Genomic DNA, 23,555 nt, shown 5'->3' with positions numbered 1-23,555 from the left:
TCATGTTTCAGGTTCTACCCCTCCGCCCCCACGAGCAGTTCTGATGTCCTACGAATTTAAGCTTGAGCGTCTTTTTTCCCCCGTCCCGCCGCGCCAAGCGAACGTGGGGTCCTTCGCCTCGGCGGCCAATTACAGAGCAAGGTAATGAGCAGCCACGCTCTCTTACAGCCCAGATTGACACTCTCTCCCACTCATTTGTCAACAAATCAGGATGGATGGCGTGGGGGCGATATTGAGCCGGAGGTGTCGCACTCAGAGACGCGGTTGCAGAGCAGCATCTCCTGCTCGTTATCATTGACAAGTTGTCTGGAGCTGAGAGATTTGCGAATCCTTCGCCTTTGTCATCTCAAGATCATTTGTTCGTGATACGGTACTTATTCCATGCATAGCCTAACGGTTATAGCCTACTCGGTTAGACTAGACCTACTTTTGGCATTTGTCTGTGGACTGCATGGGACTTGTATAACAAAATCAGGAGCTGTAAGTTACACTGAACACATACAAACAAAACTTAGTTTTATGAGTCTTGCTTGCATGAAATAGTTGCAGATCTTTTTGTTCTCTCAGGCTGATATATTGTTTACACATTCCAATAGCACCAATAATGATTATTATTATAAACAATAAAAAAAGTGCATGCCAGAGATGTGGAGCAGTGGGCTGTGCACATGCTCAGGACATATAAGTGCTGTTGGCTGCTGTCCCAATCCTATTCTCCCTTTCCTTTGTCACCTTTGCTTTTCTTACCTGCACTCTATGTCCTATAAGAATAAATGCAAAAAGACCCCGAAATGTATTAAAATAAATTATGTCGATTTTTATTATATATTTAATAATTTTATATCATTGTATTTATTATAATATAATACATACAATGATATATAGTTATTACATAATATATACTATTTATTATATATTTTAATGATATATTACAAATATTTTTTATAATTTAATATTTTTTGCAACATTAACATCAACATTAATAATAATAATAATACAGTTTTTTTTTTAAGTTTTTTTTTTTTTTTTATGTTGGGGGGGCATTTTGCCTTTATATATACTTTATATTTATATATATAGTGCATGTACTTACAGATATATAAATAAATATATACTGTATATATGTGTGTATATATATATATATACTGTATATATGTGTGTATATATATGTATATATATATATATATATATATATATATATATATATATATATATATATATATATATATATATATATATATATATATATATATATATATATATATATATATTTATTTATTTATACATCTGTATGCATGCACTGTGCGACACATTTGAATTACAGACACTGTGATGTGAGACACTTACTTGGTTCTTTGTGCTCCTCTGGGCCAAATGAACCCTCTGCCAACAGCCCAGACAAGCCAAAGAGTTTCTTCCCAGCATCCTCAGCTACCTTCAGGGCATTTGGAGAACCAGTAGGGACATGAGCACCCCCAAAGTCAAAATCTTTTCCCTCCACATCTGTGTAGCGGAGGTGGGGGGATGCCTCTGGGTCCATACAGCCCTTCAAGCGCTTGGCAGGGAGAAAGGCAGACTGGTAAGCCCCTGCATCACGCTCCTCAGGTGGGCAGGAGAAGGGTCGGAAGGCCCCCACCGCTCCATGGTTGAGCATACCCAGAGGTGAGCAGTCAAGATTGGGTGGGGCAAACTGTGGGTGAAGGTGAAGCAGAGGGGTGGGAAAGTCTCGAGTGGGAAAGCCTCCTTGCCGATGGTACATGGAGGCAAAGGTGTATGAGCCACTGGGGAACGGGAGGTGCATGTCCTTTTCCAAAGTGACTGGCACTCCAAATGGCCGAGGAGGCTGGCAGGGTACAGAGGCATCACGTCCAGCCTCGGCTGTTGATGCCAGGACCATGAGGGCAGGGGAGGTCAGCGGATTGGGCATGTAGGAGGAGTTCTCCATCTTAAAGGCAGTCCGATGGAGGTCCATTTGAGCAGTGTAGTGTCCACACAAACTCAGGTAATGTGATGAAGAGGCCTGAAGGGCACTGGACACAATGTTTATATTCTTTAAGCCTTACAGACCAGTCATGCTCTGACAGAAAGCTGTTGGGGAAAAAAGTCAGTATTATGATCCTGAAAACAACATCAGGTGGTATAGGCAAGAAATAGGCAAAAGGCAGAAATGTAAAACTTCCTTCAAGTCTATATTTCTTTCTTTTTAAAGACGTGTCACGTGACTGTAGTAACACTTAGTGGATAGAATAATTAGACTACAAATGAGTCCTTAAAGAAATGCCTGCAGGAAGCATATTATTGTGTGAACTTAAATAATGAGATGTTATTAAAAGAAGTAGTCTATCATTTAACATTGCCTTAATGTTGAAAATTAAACAAAGATTGAGCTAAATAATGCAAAATAAATTATTGGGGGAAAACGTGCAACAACCGCACTAATGATTATTTTCATTATTTTTGTTTAAGTGTCTAGTGTATTGGAACTGTGTTAATTATCAATTTCAAACATTCTGTTCATGAAGAAAAAAATGCCACATTTTTTTTTTTTTTTTTTTAAATAAATGTAAACTTCCGACGTGGCAATCCCACTTTATATATTTTAAGATTAATGACGTTAGTGAACTTTTAGGATTGCTAATTTTAAATTAGTAAAAAAAAAAATCTAGACCTTATTATGACAGTCATTTAGAAAACGAATACATTATTTTAAAGACCGAGCTATTTATTAACGGTCCCGGTCATTTGGGGGGGAAAATCCGTATTCAAAGAAAACAATAACAGCCCGTTATATTAATAATAATAATAATAATAATAAACATATGAAGGTTTAGATTAAGTTAATTCAAAAGTGAATTATAATTAAACAGATAGAGTAATGTAGCTTTTATTGGTGCCTTTCATTGTTTTTATAATAGAAATAAAACTAATAAAAAACTATTTTGTACAACAGCTCGCCTAAGCTGTGAGTGATTTTCTTCAAGACAGCAAACTAAGCTTTCAAATTGTTTTTAAGACGTGATATTGAGTCTGAAATCTGCTTTTGACTAAATTTGATCTAAAAAGGCCTATTTCCTTTCGGTTTCTGCCAGATGTTAAATTTATGTCAAACGTTTAAGTACAACTTTCTATTTTAAGGCTTTACTATAACTTGTTCAGGTCACAGGTGTTCAGTTCAATGAAAGGTGTAATTTATGCATCTGAATGAGATAAAAAAAAAAATGTTGATGTCGGCTACAACTTTTCTTGAACACCGCCTAATAAATTTGATAGTTTCAGTGCACTCTGGAAAAGTTAACTAATGCTTAGCAATAGCCTAACATAGCTACAACAATAAAATGTAATTGGTCCTTATTAAACTAAAAACCTAGAATAACACAAAAAGAATACTTGCGAAAACATAATTAGGCTAGTAAATATCACATTAGTCAAATATAACAAAGGACTCATTATAATACTCACAATGTAGTCAAACATCTTAATCATCTCAGTCGGAGATTAACTGTTGTTTTATCCAAGCTCAAGTCCAGAAGATGTCAGTCCGAAGAGTTCGCAGATGACTGACAGAAAAGCGCGAAAAGACGCGTTAGAAGCTTTTTCTCGATTTTGACAACAATCACGGAGGTTTAAACAGTTTTGCTGTTTAGCGCGTGGTGATGAAGATTATGCAGATGAGCGTGATGTGTCAACATCCGAACCGCGCGCACTTCTGTTAATACGCGCGAGCCCCTCACTGTACCGCCACGCGCTCGCTCGCTCGCTCGCTCTCTCTCTCTCTCTCTCTCTCTCTCTCTCTCTCTCTCTCTCTCTCTCTCTCTCTCTCTCTCTCTCTCTCTCTCTCTCTCTCTCTCTCTCTCTCTCTCTCTCTCTCTCTCTCTCTCTCTCTCTCTCTCTCTCTCTCTATATATCTCTCTCTCTCTCTCTCTCTCTCCACTCAGCCCGTCCCGCTCTGTTAACTTTAAATTTATCATCTTCCACCTCCCTGTCCGACTTGGATATTTTGTCAAATGTAGATCTCCATTCTGCGCTTCTACAGTGAACGATGTCACTTAATCTGAGGCATAAATTTAAACAGAAAAATCCAATGCTTCAAACATAGGCTACCTTTTTTTCTATCTGTATTAGTACGGACTCAATACGCTACCACGGGTGTCCATCTGCTGGTTAAACATCATATAGCACCTTTAGTGGTATGGTCATTGAATTCACTTAATCTGGCATCCTTCAAACAAAGTAAACAGTGGAAGTAAGTGTATAAAGCTGTGACAAAACTTGGCCTGTTGACTGTAACTGCACAAATGCGTCTTCAATTAGCTTAGTTATTATAAAGGATGCCAACACACTGTGCTCTATGGCCTCAGAACAAACGACCACCCAAAGCAACCCAGACTGGTCCACATAGAGAAAAGGGGTGTCAAAATTGTACCTACAACAGCTTGTGGCTGGGGCAGTCCCCTTAAAAGTACTCCTAAAATGTGCATATTAGAGTACAAATACATACCTTAAGGTACTACTATGAACCTTTTTGAGGTAAAAAAGGTACAAATGTGTCCTTTTAAGGGTACTACCCCAGCAACAAGCTGTTGTAGGTACAATTTTACCTTATTGAAGATGCGTTTGTGCAGTTACAGCTTTATACACTTATTTACTTTGTTGGAAGGATGCCAGATTTCACGCTTTTACTTTCGAGGTACAATTTTGACACCCTTTTCCTCTGTGTGCAGGATGCCAGTTTGGTGGATTCGATCTGACATGATGCCCACAAGAATCATGCAAACCAGTGTAAATAAGAATTTCCTTGTATCAAGAAGGTCAGTTGTTGAAAGATAATGCAGGACTGTTTTGAATCACTTTCTCATTTCCATATGCATTACAAATATAAAATAATATTTTACATATTTATCATATATAACAATAGATATAATTTGGTTAATGTAAACTTGTAAAAAAAAGTTTGACTTGAGCAGCATAAACAAAAACAAACACACATTTATTGAAGATAATGGCCTACCTGTCTCATATTGAGAAACTGTTTGTATGATCATAAAATAAAGTTACTCTCTCATAAACAACTAAGGTATTAGCTTGAGTAAATTAAATCACAGTTTAATAGAGGTTTCAGACTTGCTAATTATGACTTCCAAGATCATTAACAAAGTCTTTTAAGTCTCTTGCTTCATAATCCGAGTCCTTAAATGAAAATAAACGAATAAATCTGTATGCTAGAAGGCACATTTCTGAATATTGAGTCTAACTCTTCTTTTTGAAATTCATTTATTCAGTGGTGAATCAAATTAGTTCAGTTAATTCTGCAAAGCCATGAACCTAATTGGAGTTTAATTGCTGTTTTTAAGTTTCCGGGACAAGCGAGAGAGCAGTGCGGGTAAAGATGCATAGTATTATGCATTGACAGAAAGCTTTATATCAAATAATCAGTTTTGGTGGAGTTACAAATAAAATGTTACATAGAAGACTGTGAAAAAGAAAGAAAGACATTGATGGCAGACTCAGGATGGAGAACTGTAGTGAGTGTCAAAGTGACGAGCTGTCTGCACTGCCTCACCATCTGTGCATATGTGTGCGTGTGAACCGAAGAACTCCCAAAACAGGCAGAAGGCTTGAGTGTGACAAGGAATACAGCGAGACGCATTATGGTGTCCATCATTGATCGCTTCCTCCCAGGAGTCTTGGCGCCTGCTACCAGGAAACAAAAGGTTAAAATATGATACTCCCCTGTTCTCTCCCTCTCAGTGTCCCAGCAGCACCTCTGTTTACAAATTCACAGCGCATTCTCTTTTACTCAGAGTATCCCGCCACCACATTTCCACAACGGAATTGAAACATATAGTCTTATAGTTTTTTTGCAGTAAAGCCATAGAAGACCCATTTTTGGTTCCTCAAAGAATCTTTCAGTTAAAAGTTCATAAAATAACCATTTTTCCTTAAGGACATTTACATAATCTAAAGAACCCTTTCCCACTAGAAAGAACCTTTTGTGCAAATGCAAATGTTCCATAGGTTCCAAAAGGGGGGTTTCTTCAGTGAAGCCATAGAAGACCCATTTTTGGTTTCTCAAAGAATCTTTCAGTTAAAAGTTCTTAAAAGAACCATTTTTCCTTAAGGACATTTACATAATCTAAAGAACCCTTTCCCACTAGAAAGAACCTTTTGTGCAAATGTTCCATAGGTTCCAAAAGGGGGGTTTCTTCAGTGAAGCCACAGAAGACCCATTTTTGGTTTCTCAAAGAATCTTTCAGTTAAAAGTTCTTAAAAGAACCATTTTTCCTTAAGGACATTTACATGATCTAAAGAACCCTTTCCCACTAGAAAGAACCTTTTTATGCAAATGTCCCATAGGTTCCAAAAGGGGGGTTTCTTCAGTGAAGCTATGGAAGACCCATTTTTGGTTTCTCAAAGAATCTTTCAGTTAAAAGTTCTTAAAAGAATCATTTTTCCTTAAGGACATTTACATAATCTAAAGAACCCTTTCCCACTAGAAAGAACCTTTTGTGCAAATGCAAATGTTCCATAGGTTCCAAAACGGGGGTTTCATCAGTGAAGCCATAGAAGAACCATTTTTGCTCCCTCAAAGAATCTTTCAGGTAAAAATTCTTAAAAGAACCATTTTTTCTTAGTATGAAGTACATTTAAATAATCTAAAGAACCTTTTCCCACTAAAAATAACCTTTTGTGCAAATGTTCCATAGGTTCCAAAAGGGGGCTTCTTCAGTGATGATTTAGAAGAACTATTTTGGGTTCCCCAAAGAACCTTACAGTGAATAGTTCCTAAAAGAACAGTATGTGAAGAACATTTTATTAATCTAAAGAACCTTTTTAACTATAAATAACCTTTTGTGCATTAGAAAGTTTACATGGATGGTAAGGGTTCTTCATAGAACCCTTGAGGCTAATAAAGAACTTTTTTAAAGAGTGTTAAAGGTTCTTCAAGCGGAGATGCCAATAAAGAACCTTTATTTTTAAGAGTGTAGAGTAAAGAAAGACAACAGAAAAACAGTATCCTCGTTCTGCGCTGAAATAATTTATGCCAACATGCATAAGGGTTTCTAAAAAGGACAAAGACATGCAGCAAATCCCCATGTCTTTTTGGTCAAGGAAAACAGTTCGGGTGCACAGAGCTTAAGGGGCTGATCAGGAGTGTATGGGCTGTGAAGTGAGTAACAGTGAGAGGCACTGACAGGCTGAGACCCCAAACCCACTGCCTCCTCCTCCCCGCCTCCCTCTGTAAGCTCTGTCTCTCCTCGCCACAGGGCTGACATTGACATGACACTCCCAAAATAATGATCAACAAACACTCCTTGCCTGAGCGCAAACGGTCTTCTCCCTTCCTCACAGTGTCAACAGTGATTAACAAAGACCCCGGCGTCACCGACAGAAACATCAAACGATGGTCTGAGGTTGAAGGTGTAATGCACAAAACAAATACAACGTGACCAACTTTCTTATACCGGGCTACTGTGTTCATATCACCAGAGGGACTAAAAGCAAAAATACACAAGACTATATATTGCTTTATTTCACAAATGCAGGAGAAGTGTGTAGGAAAAGTCATTATCCTCACCCGTATTCATGTCTTGAAAAGCCCTACAGACACACTGGGCCGCACTTCTGTTCTCTGACGTTACTACATGTTACCTTTAGGACACAGAGAAGGAGAAAGAACGATATTATGTCCCTCCACAATTACCAAGCTAAGCGAATATTAAAATGTCTGGCTCCATCAGTCGGGGCTATCGTGATTGGTATTTTAACCTTTGACTACAGTACAAAGGAACCAGCTCTTGGAACCAATATTGGAAGGACGGAATCTAATTCTGGAATGATCCTTAGTAATGAGGGGGCCGCCGTGGGGGCTGGATATGCATATATGAGATATTATTTTGGGGCTGAAAGTGTTGGGGCAGAGGGGGCTCTCCGAGAGTTGAATAATCACAGGCAATGAGGTGTAGCCGGCGTGATAGAAACACCTTAGTGTCTTGCCCGAGGACAGCACTCTTAAATCAAACACAAATGATTTTATTACATGCAAATACCCTTTAGGTTTTTTGTGCATGTGTCGTGGGGCTTTATTTTCAGATTTTCACTGCAGTGTGAATTTCTGTCATTGAAGAGCTAAAAAAAAATAAAACCTTAAAGGTGATGTAACATTTTCAATGTTAAATAAGTATAACCTTGATTCCTCTGAAAAGGATAATGTGGCGCTAACAAAACATTGCACTGTTTGAGCACCAACCAGTCTAATATATACATATAACAAAATAACAGTTTTGGGAGGGATTTTCTGTTTGTCCGACCAATGGAAGGCAGGATTATTTTTGCAGTTCCATACACTGGTTCTTGTTGTTAACCAAAATCAAATTTTGTTGATAGAAATAAATCTGAAATAAAAACTAAATATAAATATTAGATCAAAACTTAAACTTAAAAACTTAAACAAAAAACATTAAAAAATGTTGCCTTGGCAGCTTACTGAAATAAAATAAGTTTGTTGGTCTAAAATAAGTATTAAAACTGAAATAAAGATAAATTAAAGCTTCATAGAAATATAAAAAACTAATAAAATGGCAAAAGCACATAAAGTCACTAAAACAAATTAAACAATTAAAACTGAAAATATAAAAAGCTAATTGTAAATTGTAATAAATACTATTTCTAGTCTAGTCCTGGCAAATAATATTTAAATTCAAATAGTATTTAAATAATAATATAATAATGCTAATGGCTCAGAAATTACTTTCACCTTTAATGTTTTGGCAAAGTGAGAATGATGTTTGGAGTTGAAACAGTTCTGATTTTAAAAGAATAAATCACCCAAAAATGAAAACGCTGACATCCTTTTCTTAAACTAATGTAATAAAAAAAGACTTTTTATATTATATATATTTGATGTTTTTTTGTTTTTGAAGAATGTTTCAGCTGTTTTTTTATCATTTGACACAACTAGTTTTCTGAAGTCAAATGATCACTTTGTATGTTGAACAGATTGAAATGTACACCTTTATTCACCTTCAAACAAATCAAATTATTGCTCAGCACATGGTGTGCAGACCTTAAATCAAAAACAGCAACACATCAATAACATGAAACCTCATTGGTAATTGCATGTCACATAACTTATCGTCACGACACAAGCACCAACAGAAAGACATATGAGTTTAAAAAGACAAGGATGAGTAATTGATGAGAGAATTTTGATTTTTAAGCAAACTATCCCTTTAAAACTCAAGTCTCCCACGCCCGCTGTCCCAATTAAACAATTCCGGCTGTGTGAGTGACTGGTGGGGGCAGCGTAGACAGGTCTGGCTCTGTTAAAGCCACACTCGGCTAGTCTACCGTCGCACAGGACCTTCGCCGACTCTATTCCCGGCCCCTAATCAGTGTGTGAGCGTAATATCAGGCTGGGTTAGGTGTCACCATGTTAGAGGCGTTAATGGAAGAGCTCCATCCACTCAGCCAGGGGACGGCATTACCGCGGGCTGTCACAGTCGGCTGAGGATTGGGACAGTATTACTGCTGGCTTTCATACAACGTTGGTCACTAAACTAATAGGGGCCCCGGCGGAGGACACGGTGCTGGGAGAGATGGAGATGAGATGGGGAGGCGTGGGGGAGGAGGAGAGGAAATGAGAAGGGGGAGTGGTAAAAAAGAGGGAGATGGAAAGGAGGAGAGGGTAGTCTAGCACCTACTCCTCCTAATTTGCAGGCTCTAATGTATAGGAGAGTGGGAAAGCTCTAGATGCTGAGAGATTCAATCTGATGTGATTCAAGAGGGTGAATGAATAACTTTCTTGAGAGTGTTGAATCCCCGAAATGATAAATGTTAGGCCGAAGACACTCCAGAACATCCAGCACTTACCCTAACTGTTCACAATTCGGCGGCATCGGCCTCTGTGAAAGATATCTCTATGCAGGGTGCAGATATGCCAATTCATTTTGTGTCCAAAGATTTGACAAGCTAGACTGAGTCTGAACAGCGTCGGTCAAACGCTCCGCTGCTGCCAATCTCTCTCTCTTCTCCTCCTCCTCCTCCTCTTCCACCATGACTCCTCAATCTTCTTTTCTCCAGAGATCCTTAAGCCGTACGCCAAGAAATCGAAAAGTCAAGGCTGCAACAAAGACTGTATTTTCGGGAAAAAAAGAGCTAATACCATTTTAAGTATCTGGAATGAAATGAAAGCCTATATATGCAGCTTCGGCGCGAGAGATAACACCTTGAGAATGGGTGACATCAAGTGAAAAAGAACTGAGGTGGCGGGGGGATCAGTGGCCTAGGCTCAGAGTTGAGGAACTGACACTGTCTCTAATACAAGTGTTTAAATATTTGATGCACTGGGATAAAGAGGGCTCCCCTTTGAATGAAATTGAATGTCTGCTGGAGAATCTATTACCTAGAGTCTGATGCAATTTGACAGTGGCAAAGCAGCCTGGGTGTTATTCTTCAATGGCTCCCCAATCTCCTTTCATTACTCCTCTTAAATGTTTCTCTGTCGTGCTTGACTTACTTCTGATTACAGCCTCTTTCAAGGAAGGAAAAGAGAAGGGGGGACGAAAAGGAGAAACAGAAAAGGGGGCCAGGATGGGCCGACCTGGCACACACAGGGCTTGCGATTGCGTAGACTGATTCAATCATACAGAAGGGCAGACATTTGTAGTAGTATTATATTTTTGTGCGCAACAGATCTCCTCTGCAGTGCATGTATTGTTGACTGCATCTATGGGACAACAGGGAAAAAAATTAAGCATGAAGAGTCAGTTTAGAGTTTAAAAGACATGAAAATCACACACTACAATTAGAAAAAAAAGACATTCAATTGATCAAAAGTAACAGTAAATGCTTTTGTAATGTTAAAAAGGCTTTCTATTTCAAATAAATGCTGTTCTTTTGAACTTAAATGCTTCACGGTTTCCATAAATATAAATATAAAATCACAATATTAATCAAATAAACACAGCTGTTAGTTCATTTAGGTTCCGCTATTTATATTTTAGGTCAGTCCTCAGACATAAAAACAATGGATCATGTTACATTTGTAAAAGTAATTGCATTTATTTGCGATTAGTATAGAAGCCTGTTTCCGAAAAAAAAAGTTATATTTTGACTATTTTACAGTTGAATTTATATATTCAAATTGACTTTAACCTTATTTAATCTATGATCATCTTATTTTTCAATCTGAATAAAAATGGCCTTTCATCAGTGTGACACCACTTACAAACAAAACTGACCATGAACATTCAATAAATTAAAAAAATACAGAAGCAAAAACTCCCCTCCTGACTTTCTGATGTCCTTTATGAATCTGTTCTTTATTTAAATGCAGTCTGCTTCATCTCAAATCTGTTGAAATAATTACCTTTTGATGTTGTGTTACCCGTTTATCTGACCCAACACATCAAGCACGGCCAACTCATTTTATACTTCAGAATTTAAAGTATTGCATTAAAATTCAAACATATTATAAAATGTTTTAACTTTTTATGTTCAACTCCTTGAGGCAAAAAAGCTCAAGGTATTCCCTCGCATCACATAATTAGTCTTCTGGCCAACACCTTCCCTGAAAGATATCAACCCTGTAAAACAGAAGCTGTTGGGTCTATTTGATTCCAAATATATTCTTAATCCTGCAGTATCTTCACGTTGTGAATCTCTGGTGCTGTGAGTTGTTGTGCACTAACAAGCTGCTGCAATAAACATCACTTTGGATTTCTCTCTATCACTGAGGAGCACCTGCTGTGGCAGTTGGCGCGCAGTCAAGCAGTCTACCCAGGTGTGCATAAAAAGACAACAGCATCCTCCAGGACTGACACTGATGTATGGCTTGTTAACACCGCCGCTTTCTTGTATCCTTCCTGATACCCATTATGGCAGGCTTCACCCAGCGCTGGCACGTGAGTTGCCTTTTCTTCAGCAGATCAATAGTTAATGGCACTTTGTTCCACAAACCAGGAAAAGCAATTAAAAGCCATTGATCATGTGCCACATCAGTGTCATTGATATGCATGTCTTCTTACCCTTCCATATGGAGGAGTTTAATCGGCCTCAACCTCCTCTTACCTTAACATGGTGATGTCAAGGACCTCCAAATAAGTCCAAATAATCCTTTTAACTATAAAGGCAGTTAAATACATTATTACATACACAGATACATTTATAATATGTAAATGTGAAAAATAATATTTGTGATAAAGAATAATTATTAGCTATTATTAGAATAATTAGCTTTTATATTATCGTTGTACCGTTGTCATAGCAAATTGTGAAAATATTATCTGCAAAATACAGTACTTCATTTCAAAATACTCAGCAATGGTGTTGACTGATGAATTTGCATATGGTTTGTCTTGAAGCGTTTTAAAAACACCACACAGACAAAACAACATTAAAAACTTTAAGTTGATGGCATATATTTTTTTCTATCCACTAAATTGCTGTCAGATGTATGAAACTAAAAGGAAACATTTTCAATTAAATGCTAAATTATTTGCAACACTTTTCACAATAAATATTATTTCAAAGCAGTATATTGCCATATGTTTGAAACAGTTGCTATGGCTGCCAATAGGATAAAATAATCTGCATTAATTCCACATTTTGAACCCGTTTTAAAAAGCAGAATATAACCTCAACACAATTTGAATAATAATAATTAAATTAAATATACAATAATATTATTAAATAAAATACAAATAATTATTACATTATGTCAAAATCGTATTGTTAAATTTGACATTCGTAAAAAATACATTTGGTCAAAATCACTTTGGCATTTGTTTTACACAAAGTAACTTATTTACATTAAATTACTCTGGTACCATTTTCGCCTGGATTTGGCCTACCCAAATTGAAAAGCTTCCCATACCCACATACAGTGGTCTAAATTCAAAATTTTGGTGTAATTTTGCAGGAAACCCTTTGAAGTTACATAAAACACTGCTAAAAGTGATAAATATGTAAGTATATATTGTCTGAGCTGTAACAACAAACAGCTCAACACACCCACACTCCTTCCAGTTACAAAAGTAAAAAAAATCCAAAAAATGCTGGAAAAAAGATTTGTGTGGATCATGTATGCAAGATTTATTCAAATTAATCTAAATGAAGGAATATGACCTTTTTTATGTAATATAAAGACAGCCCAAACTGTCTGCAGGGTCTACAGGGCTACTGCATTACTGCTTAGACAACACATGTTTATCACTTTTAGCTGTGGTTTATGTAACTTTAAAGGGTTTCCTTTAAAATGACACACAAAATTGTGTATTTAGAACACTGTATGTGGGTATGGGAAGCTTTTCAATTTGGGTAGGCCAAATCCAGGCGGAAATCCCAAAAATGGTTCCAGAGCTAAAAACCCACGGACTACTCCACAATAAAAGATTAATATACAAGTTCTTACTGTTTGTCAACTTGTTTTCTGCTTTGCACAGAAAATACATAAAAATGCACATCTGGGTTGGTACAATAAAGCAAGAAATTACAAGCACACATTCTTGAATGCACGAGAGAGCGATCATGGGATCATCACTTTATAGATCACATCCAGTTACATCCATACATACCTGTGGTAAATTACATTCTGCCAGCCTTTAAATTCCACGCTGCTCGGAGGAGAGAGAGCGGTCAAAGCAGAGAAAGCCTCTGAACTGTAACTTGCTACCTCTCAGCTTTGATTTCCTGCCTGGTGTCGCATCTGTTTTTACTGACGACAACGTTACGGCCGGGAGGTGGCAGGTAATCAGCGAAACAGGGCGAGAGGAGAGTCAGTGGTGGCCAGCTGTATTGCAGGAGGCAGGAAGATCAGATGCGAGGTGATCTAAAAGATTTGAATCCAACAGACCCAAAATATTTGAACTACATGAAAACAGACAAGGCGAATTACATGGTTCATTCAGCCATGCACAAAACAATGCCGTGTGCATTATCTCCTCAGTGTGCAAATAGCTTTGGCAGTCCCCTCTGATAAGTGAACCCATAGCATGTTTAATTCATGTATAGAAAGACTGGCGGTGCGGTACGCAGCAGCCATTTTTAACCTTTCCTCTCTTTGTGTGTGACTAATGTAGCAGACATCAGTCTGCTGCTCTTTTTCAGGCTTGTGTAAAATGTTAAGTGGGAGCACGCAGCACCTAAGGGGAAGCTATTCCTGCCTAATTACCGCAGTACTAAGGACATCTGCGTGTTAGCACATACAAGCTGCTGTGGCACATCACTTCACTGTCATGATGAGGCCGGTGGCCTTTGCCAATGCCTGCATGGCAAGGGCGGCCTCATCCCATGTCACCACGAATTAGTGGAGGCAAACTCAGACCCTTAAGGCAATGTGAAAGAAGGGAGGGGGTTAAAAATGAGAACTGTCAGGAACCTTGTGGCGCACGCCATACTGACCTGTTCTTGTGTGAAGATCATGCAAAACCTGGGCTTTGAGGTAGGTATCAAGACAACCAGGTGTTGAAAAGCGCACATGTAAAATCAAATAAAGACAGTTTACTTCAGTGTAGCATATCCAGTGATGCCAGTAACGCGCTACTCTAATCTGACTACTTTTTTCCAGTAACGAGTAATCTAACGCGTTACTATTTCCAAACCAGTAATCAGATTAAAGTAACTTATCCAAGTCACTGTGAGTTACTATTTTTGTCATTTTCCTTAGTAAAAATATATATTTTTGCTTTCTTCTTGCATTAGGGAGAGTATTTATGTTAAGTGAAGTCAAGAAAAACTGTCTTTATTAAATTTTTTATTAAAACATGTTTTGTTTTTTCAGGAAGTATTTTTTAATTTCAACTTAAAATGTCAGGAGATACATTGTTGACGTTACTGTTAAAAATGCACTTCCAATAAAGTGAGTGTTGGCAAAAACGGTTGTCATTTTTATGTTGAAGCGGCAGGGGTGTTGTCGGCAACTGCTGAATGTAACTAATAAAGTAACTTGTAATCTAACTTAGTTACTTTTAAAATCAAGTAATCTGTAAAGTAACTAAGTTACTTTTTAAAGGAGTAATCAGTAATCAGATTACTTTTTCAAAGTAACTGTGGCAACACTGAGCATATCAAATATAATTCTGACATTTAAATCTTTATTAATACACACCTTTGCATGACTAATATTACATATTAGAAACTGAAAAAAGTCACACTTACCAAATTGTTGTGATGTTCTTCTGCACTATTAGAACTATGATGAATTTAATTGGGGCGGAGGTATAGTCTAAGCAAAACAACACAGGTTCAGTTCCCATTATGGGATAAATTAATTCATCCTTGTTTAATAATACAAGTAAAATTGCAATTATATGCATTTTCCCTCTAAAATATTTTATTTTACTCATAGCGTATTTTTTTAAATGGAACACGTCAACTTTATTTTGGGACTTTATCTTATTCACTGTACCCCCAGAGTTAGATAAGTCCATACATACCATTCTCATCTCCGTGCGTGCCATAACTCTGTCTGATGTACCCACCGCTAGCCTAGCTTAGCACAAAGACTGGAGGTAAACGGCTCCAGCTAGCCTACTGCTCAATAAGTGACAGAATAACGCCAACATTTTCCTATTTACATGTTGTGATGTGTATAGTTACATAATGTACTAAGACCGACTGAAAATGAAAAGTTGCGATTTTATAGACCGATATGGCTAGGAACTATTCTCTCATTCCTGCGTAATAATCATGAGACTTTGTTTCCGTACCATGGGTGCAGCGGCGCAATGATATTATGCAGCGCCTGAAAATAGTCCCCAGCACGCTCTCTGTGCAAGCAGGTTGTAACGTTGGTTATGTTGACGGAAGTTAGCCTATTTTTAAGGTGCTGCGTAATATTATTGCGCCTCTGCACCCATGGTTCGACAGCAAAGTTCCTCGACTATTATGCAGGAATGAGAGTATAGTTCCTAGCCATATCTTCCTAGAAAATTGCAACTTTTCGTTTTCCGTCTGTCTTAGTACCCAATGTAACTATACACATCACAACATGTAAATAGTAACATTTTGGCGTTATTTTGTCACTTATTGAGCAGTAGGCTAGCTGGAGCCGTTTACCTCCAGTCTTTGTGCTAAGCTAGGCTAGCGGTGGGTGCGTCAGACAGAGTTATGGCACGCACGGAGATGAGAATGGTATGTCTGGACTTATCTAACTCTGGGGGCTACGGTGAATAAGCTAAAGTCCCAAAAAGTCAGCGTGTTCCTTTAAAAATAGCTAAATATTTCATATTTTATAAGATTTACGCATCAATTAAATGACAAATTTCCATCAAACTAAAACTGAGTAATCTCTAAAAAAGGTGAACTTGAATTTAGATAATTGCAAAGGAACTACATTTGATTGGCATTAATAGTAAAGTTTAGCATATTTAAATAATTTGTTTAAATATTAAGTTTGACAGGAATGGCATTTAAACTCCCTGCTACTGTTGAAAAAGCACAAGAAATTATTCCTCTTTCTGCCCTGTGGGTGTAATGCAAGTCATAACAGGCACGAAGAAATCCAGAACAGAGAGCTCCACAGTGTCTCCTGTTATCCTGTGTCCAAGATAGGCGGCGGTTGAGGGGGAGGACTGTGAGAGGCAGCGAGCCATCACATCTCCTCCATTTAATTGGCAAGGGAAATGAGTAGGGATATGGTTAGTATGAATCCAGTCAGTCAGTCACATAGTCTGTTACAGGCACACTGGCATTCCGAACTGGCTCTTACTGTCCTGATGGAGGTGTCAGGTCAGTGCTGAGCATGGCCCCCCTCTGGCTCTAACGCCTCTGTCCCGCTCTCTGCTGTCCAGGTGACGGTGATTGTCTCCCGGATTCTCATGGCGGGACGACTCACCTGTCACTAACTGGTCACAAAGCATTTACCTAGTGACAGAATTCCAATTAGACTGTGATAGAGGTGACACCGGAGAAAGAAGGGCGGAGGTGAGATGCAAAGACGAATGCAGAAACAGAGAGAGAGAGGGATGGAGGAGAGAGAGAGAGAGCTTATATGTTTACACTCTGAGAATGAATACACGTTACTCATTTCTCCAACATACATGTTCAAAGAACTAAAGCACAATATCATGAGCTGAATTGCAGTAATCCTGTCTCTGAAAACCATTGTTGACAGAGCCACTAAATAATCCTTTGGGACTAAAGGTGGCAATGAAGGCAATCCCTGAAGAATGTTACCTCCATCTTTAATAGGCCTCCAGCGGCGGATGATGTTGATCCTCACCTCTAGAATGTTAAGAGACGTGTGTTGAGGTTTGTCAGGATATCATCTGGCAGCAAAGTGTCAGAGGTGAGCGTGCCTGTGTTGTGGCGACTCTCATAAAACAATTCTAATTATTGTAGACAGGACGTCATTACCTCACACAGACAGGGTCGTTGCGGTGGATCACATGTTGATAAAACTGCAACACATCTGTATTATTCTGTTGACCGAAAATGGCAAGCATGAATAAACAAGGACTTTAAGGGCCGGTTCACACAACAATTTCAACTCGATCATCTTTCACCCTCTCACCCTATTGTCATTCCAAACATGTTTCACTGTCTTTCTTCTGTGGAAGACAAAAAGAGAAGTTTATCAGCATGTTAACATTCAGCTTTTATACAAAGAGACTAATAAAAGATCAGAGGCATATATATGTACACTGTAAAAAATTATCGTGATTTTAACGTTGAAAGACTGAAAAAATGCTACGGTGAAAAACAGTTAATTGGTTAACAGAACGTTTCCGTACAATATACGATGAATAACTGTAATAGATCTAACCTTACATTTAATTTTAATTTTACAGTAAAATACCATTACATTTACAGTTTTTGGAAGTGAAAAGGAAATCATTGTGTAATATACAGTGAAAAAACGTAAATTGACATTCCCAGAATTCCCTGCGTGACACTTCACATTTTATGTATTTTCTTTGAAATAACTGTTTCTTCTTATTTTTTTTTCTAATCAGTTATGTACATTAGGGTTTTATGTTACATCTAATGTTGTTAAATTAATGTTTATTGCATTTTAAAAATTCCATTACCATGATGGTGTTTAGTGTTTGTGTGAATGACACTGTGCACCTTCTATAAATTAGTATTGTCCTCCAAAAAACAGCTTGTGATGAGCTTTGATTCATCACATAATTCTCATCGCCACTGATTGATGGTTTCCAGTATATATCAAAGGTAACAGATTTTAGTATTTCAATAGGTTGGTAATTTAACATTATTTCAGTTAATGAAATACGTAGTTTTTTTTTACTGTAAATTAAAAAAATGTGTATAGTGTACATGTATTATTACAATATAAACCTAAATTATATGGTTTTGAACTGTAAAATAGACAGTAAACTACGTGCTGTCCCGTAAAATCTAAAATGTTGCTACTGTATTTTTAACGGTAAAGTTCTGGCAACCACAGCTGCCGTTTTTTTACCGAAAATTTTACCGGGATTTTTTTTTACAGTGTACAGACATCATATCGTTCAAAAGTTTGGAGTCATATTAATGATTTTTAAATGTTTTTGTAAGGTATATTATGTTTACTATAGCTGTATTTATTTTGTCAAAAATACACTAAAACAGTAATATTGTTTTGTTTTGTTTTGATTTTAAATAACTTTTTGATTTTATTTTAATATATTTTAATATATAATTAATTCCTGTGACTGCAAAGCTGAATTTTTAGCAGTTATTACTCCAGTCTTAGATCCTTCAGATCATACTAAAGTTGTGCTCAATAATTTATTTGAAATACATTTGTAACATTATAAATGTCTTTACTGTCACTGACTGTACATTTGAACAGTATATAACTATTACAAGCAAACATACTGAGCTCAGGTGTGACCTGGACAGTTGATTCCAAAAGACACTGAGAGAGGAGCTACTATGTGGGACACAGCATACTCTTTTTTCTGCCCTGGTTGGAGAACTGAACCATAACAGATACTCCATAACAACTGAAGAGAGCGAAGTATCGCTCCATGTCCAGATCGATAGTGAATTAGCCAGTTCGCTCATCTCTTCAGTGGACTGTTTTGGTGGATCGATTTCTGGCTGCGTAGGGCAGCCGAGGTGACGCTGGCCAAGAGCATTGTAAAACTTTCTTGAACAACCCACTGGCTGCATCCTGACCTCACAAGTGAGGGGAGTGTGTTTACATCCCATTTCAGTTTGAGGAGAACGAGTTATAACGATTGCATCCGTCTCACCACACATGAATGAGAGCGTGAAAGTGAGCGAGTGTGACATTAAGCAATCCCTGCTGTTCTTCACTGGTTCCTGTGGTTTAAAAGCAAGCCAGGTGTGTGCGTGTTTATGCTTGCATGTTGGTGGTTTGTGATGGATGAGCAGGAAGGGAACTGATGGATGAGTCAGTTCTCTGTTGGGACAATATGATGAAGACTATGAGCCTACATACCCCAAGAAAGAAGTCTCATCTCTGGCCCTTCCCACAGTCCATTACACACAGGCATGCACTCTCTCTGCCCACTGGTGATGGAATAATGATTCACTGAGATGTATTGACAAGAACAAGACCTGTGACTGTACTCCTTGTATTAAAATTACCCAACCAATCATTTTAATTAAGTGCTTAAGTGCTGTCAAACGACTGATCGTGATTAATCGCATCCAAAAATAAAAGTTTGTGTTTACATAATATGTGTGTGTACTGTGTATAATTATTATGTATATTTGAATACACACATACATGTATATATTTAAGAAATATTTGCATGTATATGGCCTACTGTATATATAAAATATAATTTATATTATAAATAAAATTATATATATAAATACAAAAATAATCTTAAATATATACATGCATATGTGTGTGTATATATATATACAACCCCAAATCAGAAAAAGTTGGGACAGTATGGAAAACGCAAATTAGTGATTCTAAATTTTAAAAAATCTACAAAAAGTGATTTCTAAATTTACTTTGACTTGTATTTCATTGCAGACAATATGAACACAAAATATTTCATGTTTTGTCTGGTCAACTTCATGTCATTTGTAAATATGCATCCTTTCCTGTCATTCAGACCTGCAACACATTTAAAAAAAAGTTGGGACAGGAGCAATTTAGGACTAGTAATGAGGTAAAATGGTTAAATAATGATGTGATTTGAAACAGGTGATGTCAACAGGTGATTGTAATTATGATTTGGTACAAAAGCAGCATCCAAGAAAGGTCTAATCCTTTATGAACAAAGATGGGCCGCGGATCGCCAGTTGCCAACAAATACGTGTGAGAATTATTGAAATGTTTAAAAACAATGTTCCTCAAAGAAAGATAGGAAGAGATTTGGATATTTCACATTAAACAGTGCATAACATAATTAAAAGATTCAAGGAATCTGGAGGAATTTCAGTGCGTAAAGGACAAGGGCGCAAGCCTAAGCTGAACAACCGTGATCTCCGATCCCTCAGGCGGCACTGCATCAAGAATCGTCATTCATCTATAAGCGATATCACCACATGGGCTCAGGACTACTTTGGCAAACCTTTGTCAAATACCACAATACGTAGTTACATCCACAAATGCCAGTTAAAGGTCCCATGGCATGAAATTTTCATTTTATGAGGTATTTCAACATTAATATGAGTTCCCCTAGCCTGAATATTGTCCCCAAGTGGATAGAAATGTTGATCGGTGTAAACCCGAGTTCTGGCTGTCTTTCTCTGCCTTTGAGAAAATGACAGGCCAGACGAGCCAATCCTGAAGTCTCCTGGTTTGACGTCCAAGCAGGAGCGGTTTCCTCCCTTCCCCCCGCCCAGAGAATCTGCCACACCCATGCAAACACTCGAGATCATTAACGTTACTTGTGAACGAGTGAACGCTGGCAGTTTCTCAGTGTTTGGATGTACAAATGAAAACAGAAGTCTTTCTTCAGTTCCTTCTGATCTGTGATCATTGATTTCTTATGTGTAGCTTATTATTTATTATTTGTGGACACGCAGCGGCTTCTCTCTCTCCCGACAGAACGGTGTTTTCTATCTTGTGAGTCAGTGTTTTTGTACGTCCTTGTCGTGTCTATCTGTTCTAAAATGTGCATACAGTCTTTTCTGTTTAACATCAGCAGTCACATCTTTAGAGATAAACTTCACGCACGCCGAAGGTCGGCCTCCAACATCCCCGACCCCCAGTACTGCATCTGGCCCACAGCGGAGGCACCAAACGCGGCGTGAGATTAAGCAGAAGGAGGGTAAGCGTGAGGGTATCCAGCTAGGCTAGCCAGCTTTCCCCACAATAAACTGGATTACATTCGATTACAGCTGTTGTGTCTTTGTTTGCGCTGTGTAACGTTACTCAATGCGCGTCAATGACGCTATTCATATGATTGGAACATATCTAGAAATAATGCTATACTCAACACTTACTAACTCGTTCATCTCGCTGTAATGGTACATTGCATGTGTTACAAAGTTGGTAGAATAATGATGAAGACGGGCTCGGTGTGACTGGGACTCGTGTTTATTCAGAACTCTCAGATACAAACACAATAAACTCGCGCTGACTGACAGCGCTCTCATAACTCAGTAGTTACTATAAATAACTTTGTTAGCAATCGCTTCGTCTCCGTGATGTCCGGTTCGCGAACGAATCATTCTTTTGAATCGGTTCTTTTTAGTGAACCGAACCAGTTCACCAAATCGGACTGAATCGTTCTAAACGGTTCGCGTCTCGAGTCAGCGCTGATCCATAATTTACTAAAGTTACTAACTTTCTGACATGAGTGACAGCCCCTCCGACTAGAAATAAACTAATAACCTGAAGTATATGCTAGTAACTACAACAGTTCACCCTGAACTGAGACATGCTGAGAGAACTGATGAGAAGTGAACACAGGTCCATCCGTCTCTCTGGCAGACTCGTGCCTGCTCGTGCCTCGTTAAACCACGCCCCCTCCGCTCATTTAAAATGCAAAGATGTCAGCCAATCAAAACAGTGGGCGTTTTTACTGAAGTCTCACAGCAGACACGCCTCTTGAAGCAGGGCATTCAGCCACAGGGCAAACAGCAGTATAGAAAAAATGCCTTTTATTTCTAAATTATGACATTTTATGATGTAAAAATCATACTAATAATATAAGTACACCTCAGAAAACACTATAAAATAATAGAAAAATGCCATGCCATGGGACCTTTAAAACTGTACTGTGCCAAAAGGAAGCCCTATGTTAACAGTGTCCAGAAGCGCCGTCGACTTCTCTGGGCTCGGAGGCATCTGGGATGGACCATCACACAGTGGAAACGTGTACTGTGGTCAGATGAATCAGTATTTCAGGTATTTTTTGGGAGGAATGGACGCTGTGTGCTCCAGACCAAAGAAGAAAAGGATCATCCAGACTGTTACCAGCAACAAGTCCAAAAGCCAGGGTCTGTCATGGTATGGGGTTGTGTCAGTGCCCTTGGCAAAGGTAACTTGCACTTCTGTGAAGGCACCATTAATGCTGAAAAGTACATAGAGATTTTGGAGCATAATATGCTGCCTTCAAGAAGACATATTTTCCAGGGACGTCCATGCATATTTCAACAAGACAATGCAAAACCACATTCTGCACACATTCCAAAGTCCTGGCTGCGGAGGAAGAGGGTACGGGTACTTGACTGGCCTGCCTGCAGTCCCGACCTGTCTCCAATAGAGAATGTGTGGCGCATTTTGAAGCGCAAAATGCGACAACGAAGACCCCGTACTGTTGCCCACCTTAAGACTTGTTTGCAGGAAGAATGGGAAAATTACACCTGAAACACTTCATCACTTGGTGTCTTCAGTCCCTAAACGTTTTTTAAGTATTGTGAAAAGGAATGGCAACATTACAAATTGGTAAATGCTTTACTGTCCCAACTTTTTTTTTAATGTGTTGCAGGTCTGAATGACAGGAAAGGATGCGTATACAAATGACATGAAGTTGACCAGACAAAACATGAAATATTTTGTGTTCATATTGTCTGCAATGAAATACAAGTCAAAGTAAATTTAGAAATCACTTTTTTTTTTTTTCATACTGTCCCAACTTTTTCTGATTTGGGGTTGTATATATATATATATATATGTGTGTGTGTGTATATATATATTATATAATATATAATATATAATATATAATATATATATATATATATATATATATTATTGCATCACATTCGATACAGACTTTGAGCTCACATTCACAACTCAGGTAAAATATGGTTTCTAGCACTATACAAAATTACATGCAGCCACTGAAAATAGAGTAAAAGATCAATCTTGGGATTTTAACAATCACTATGAGGCTCATTTAAATGAAAACTGTGATTAATCGCGATATATACACATATATTAGTGCTGTCAAATCGATTAATCGCGATTAATCACATCCAAAATATAAGTTTGTATAATATATATAGAGTTAAAGATCAATCTTAGGATTTTAACAATCACTATCAGGATCATTTAAATGCAAACTGTGATTAATCGTATTTTTTTTATTTTTTTTCATCCAGCCCTATTAATACTGCTTGAAATGTCAACTATGAGGTTCTTGCTCTGAATATGGGATTTTGAATGGCTTTGA

At 37.9% G+C, this 23,555-nt stretch overlaps 1 protein-coding gene across 1 annotated transcript in view; it reads right to left on the bottom strand.

Moving 5' to 3' along the window:
• Positions 1 to 3,773, bottom strand: part of rnf220b (ring finger protein 220b) — a 50,028-nt gene extending 46,255 nt beyond the window's left edge. The window contains exons 1-2 of the mRNA XM_079826704.1: positions 3,460 to 3,773; positions 1,348 to 2,088 (exon numbers count right to left, since the gene is read on the bottom strand). Coding sequence (XP_079682830.1) covers positions 1,348 to 1,972 — 625 coding nt within the window. The 5' untranslated portion in view covers positions 1,973 to 2,088; positions 3,460 to 3,773. The remainder of the gene's footprint in view (positions 1 to 1,347; positions 2,089 to 3,459) is intronic.
• Between the last annotated feature and the right edge of the window lie 19,782 nt (positions 3,774 to 23,555).

This window comes from Gobio gobio (genome assembly GCF_949357685.1).
Source record: "Gobio gobio genome assembly, chromosome: 10".
Taxonomy (NCBI): Eukaryota; Metazoa; Chordata; class Actinopteri; order Cypriniformes; family Gobionidae; genus Gobio; species Gobio gobio.
Note: the sequence above shows the minus strand (reverse complement) of the source record. Positions and strands in the feature narration are given on the sequence as shown.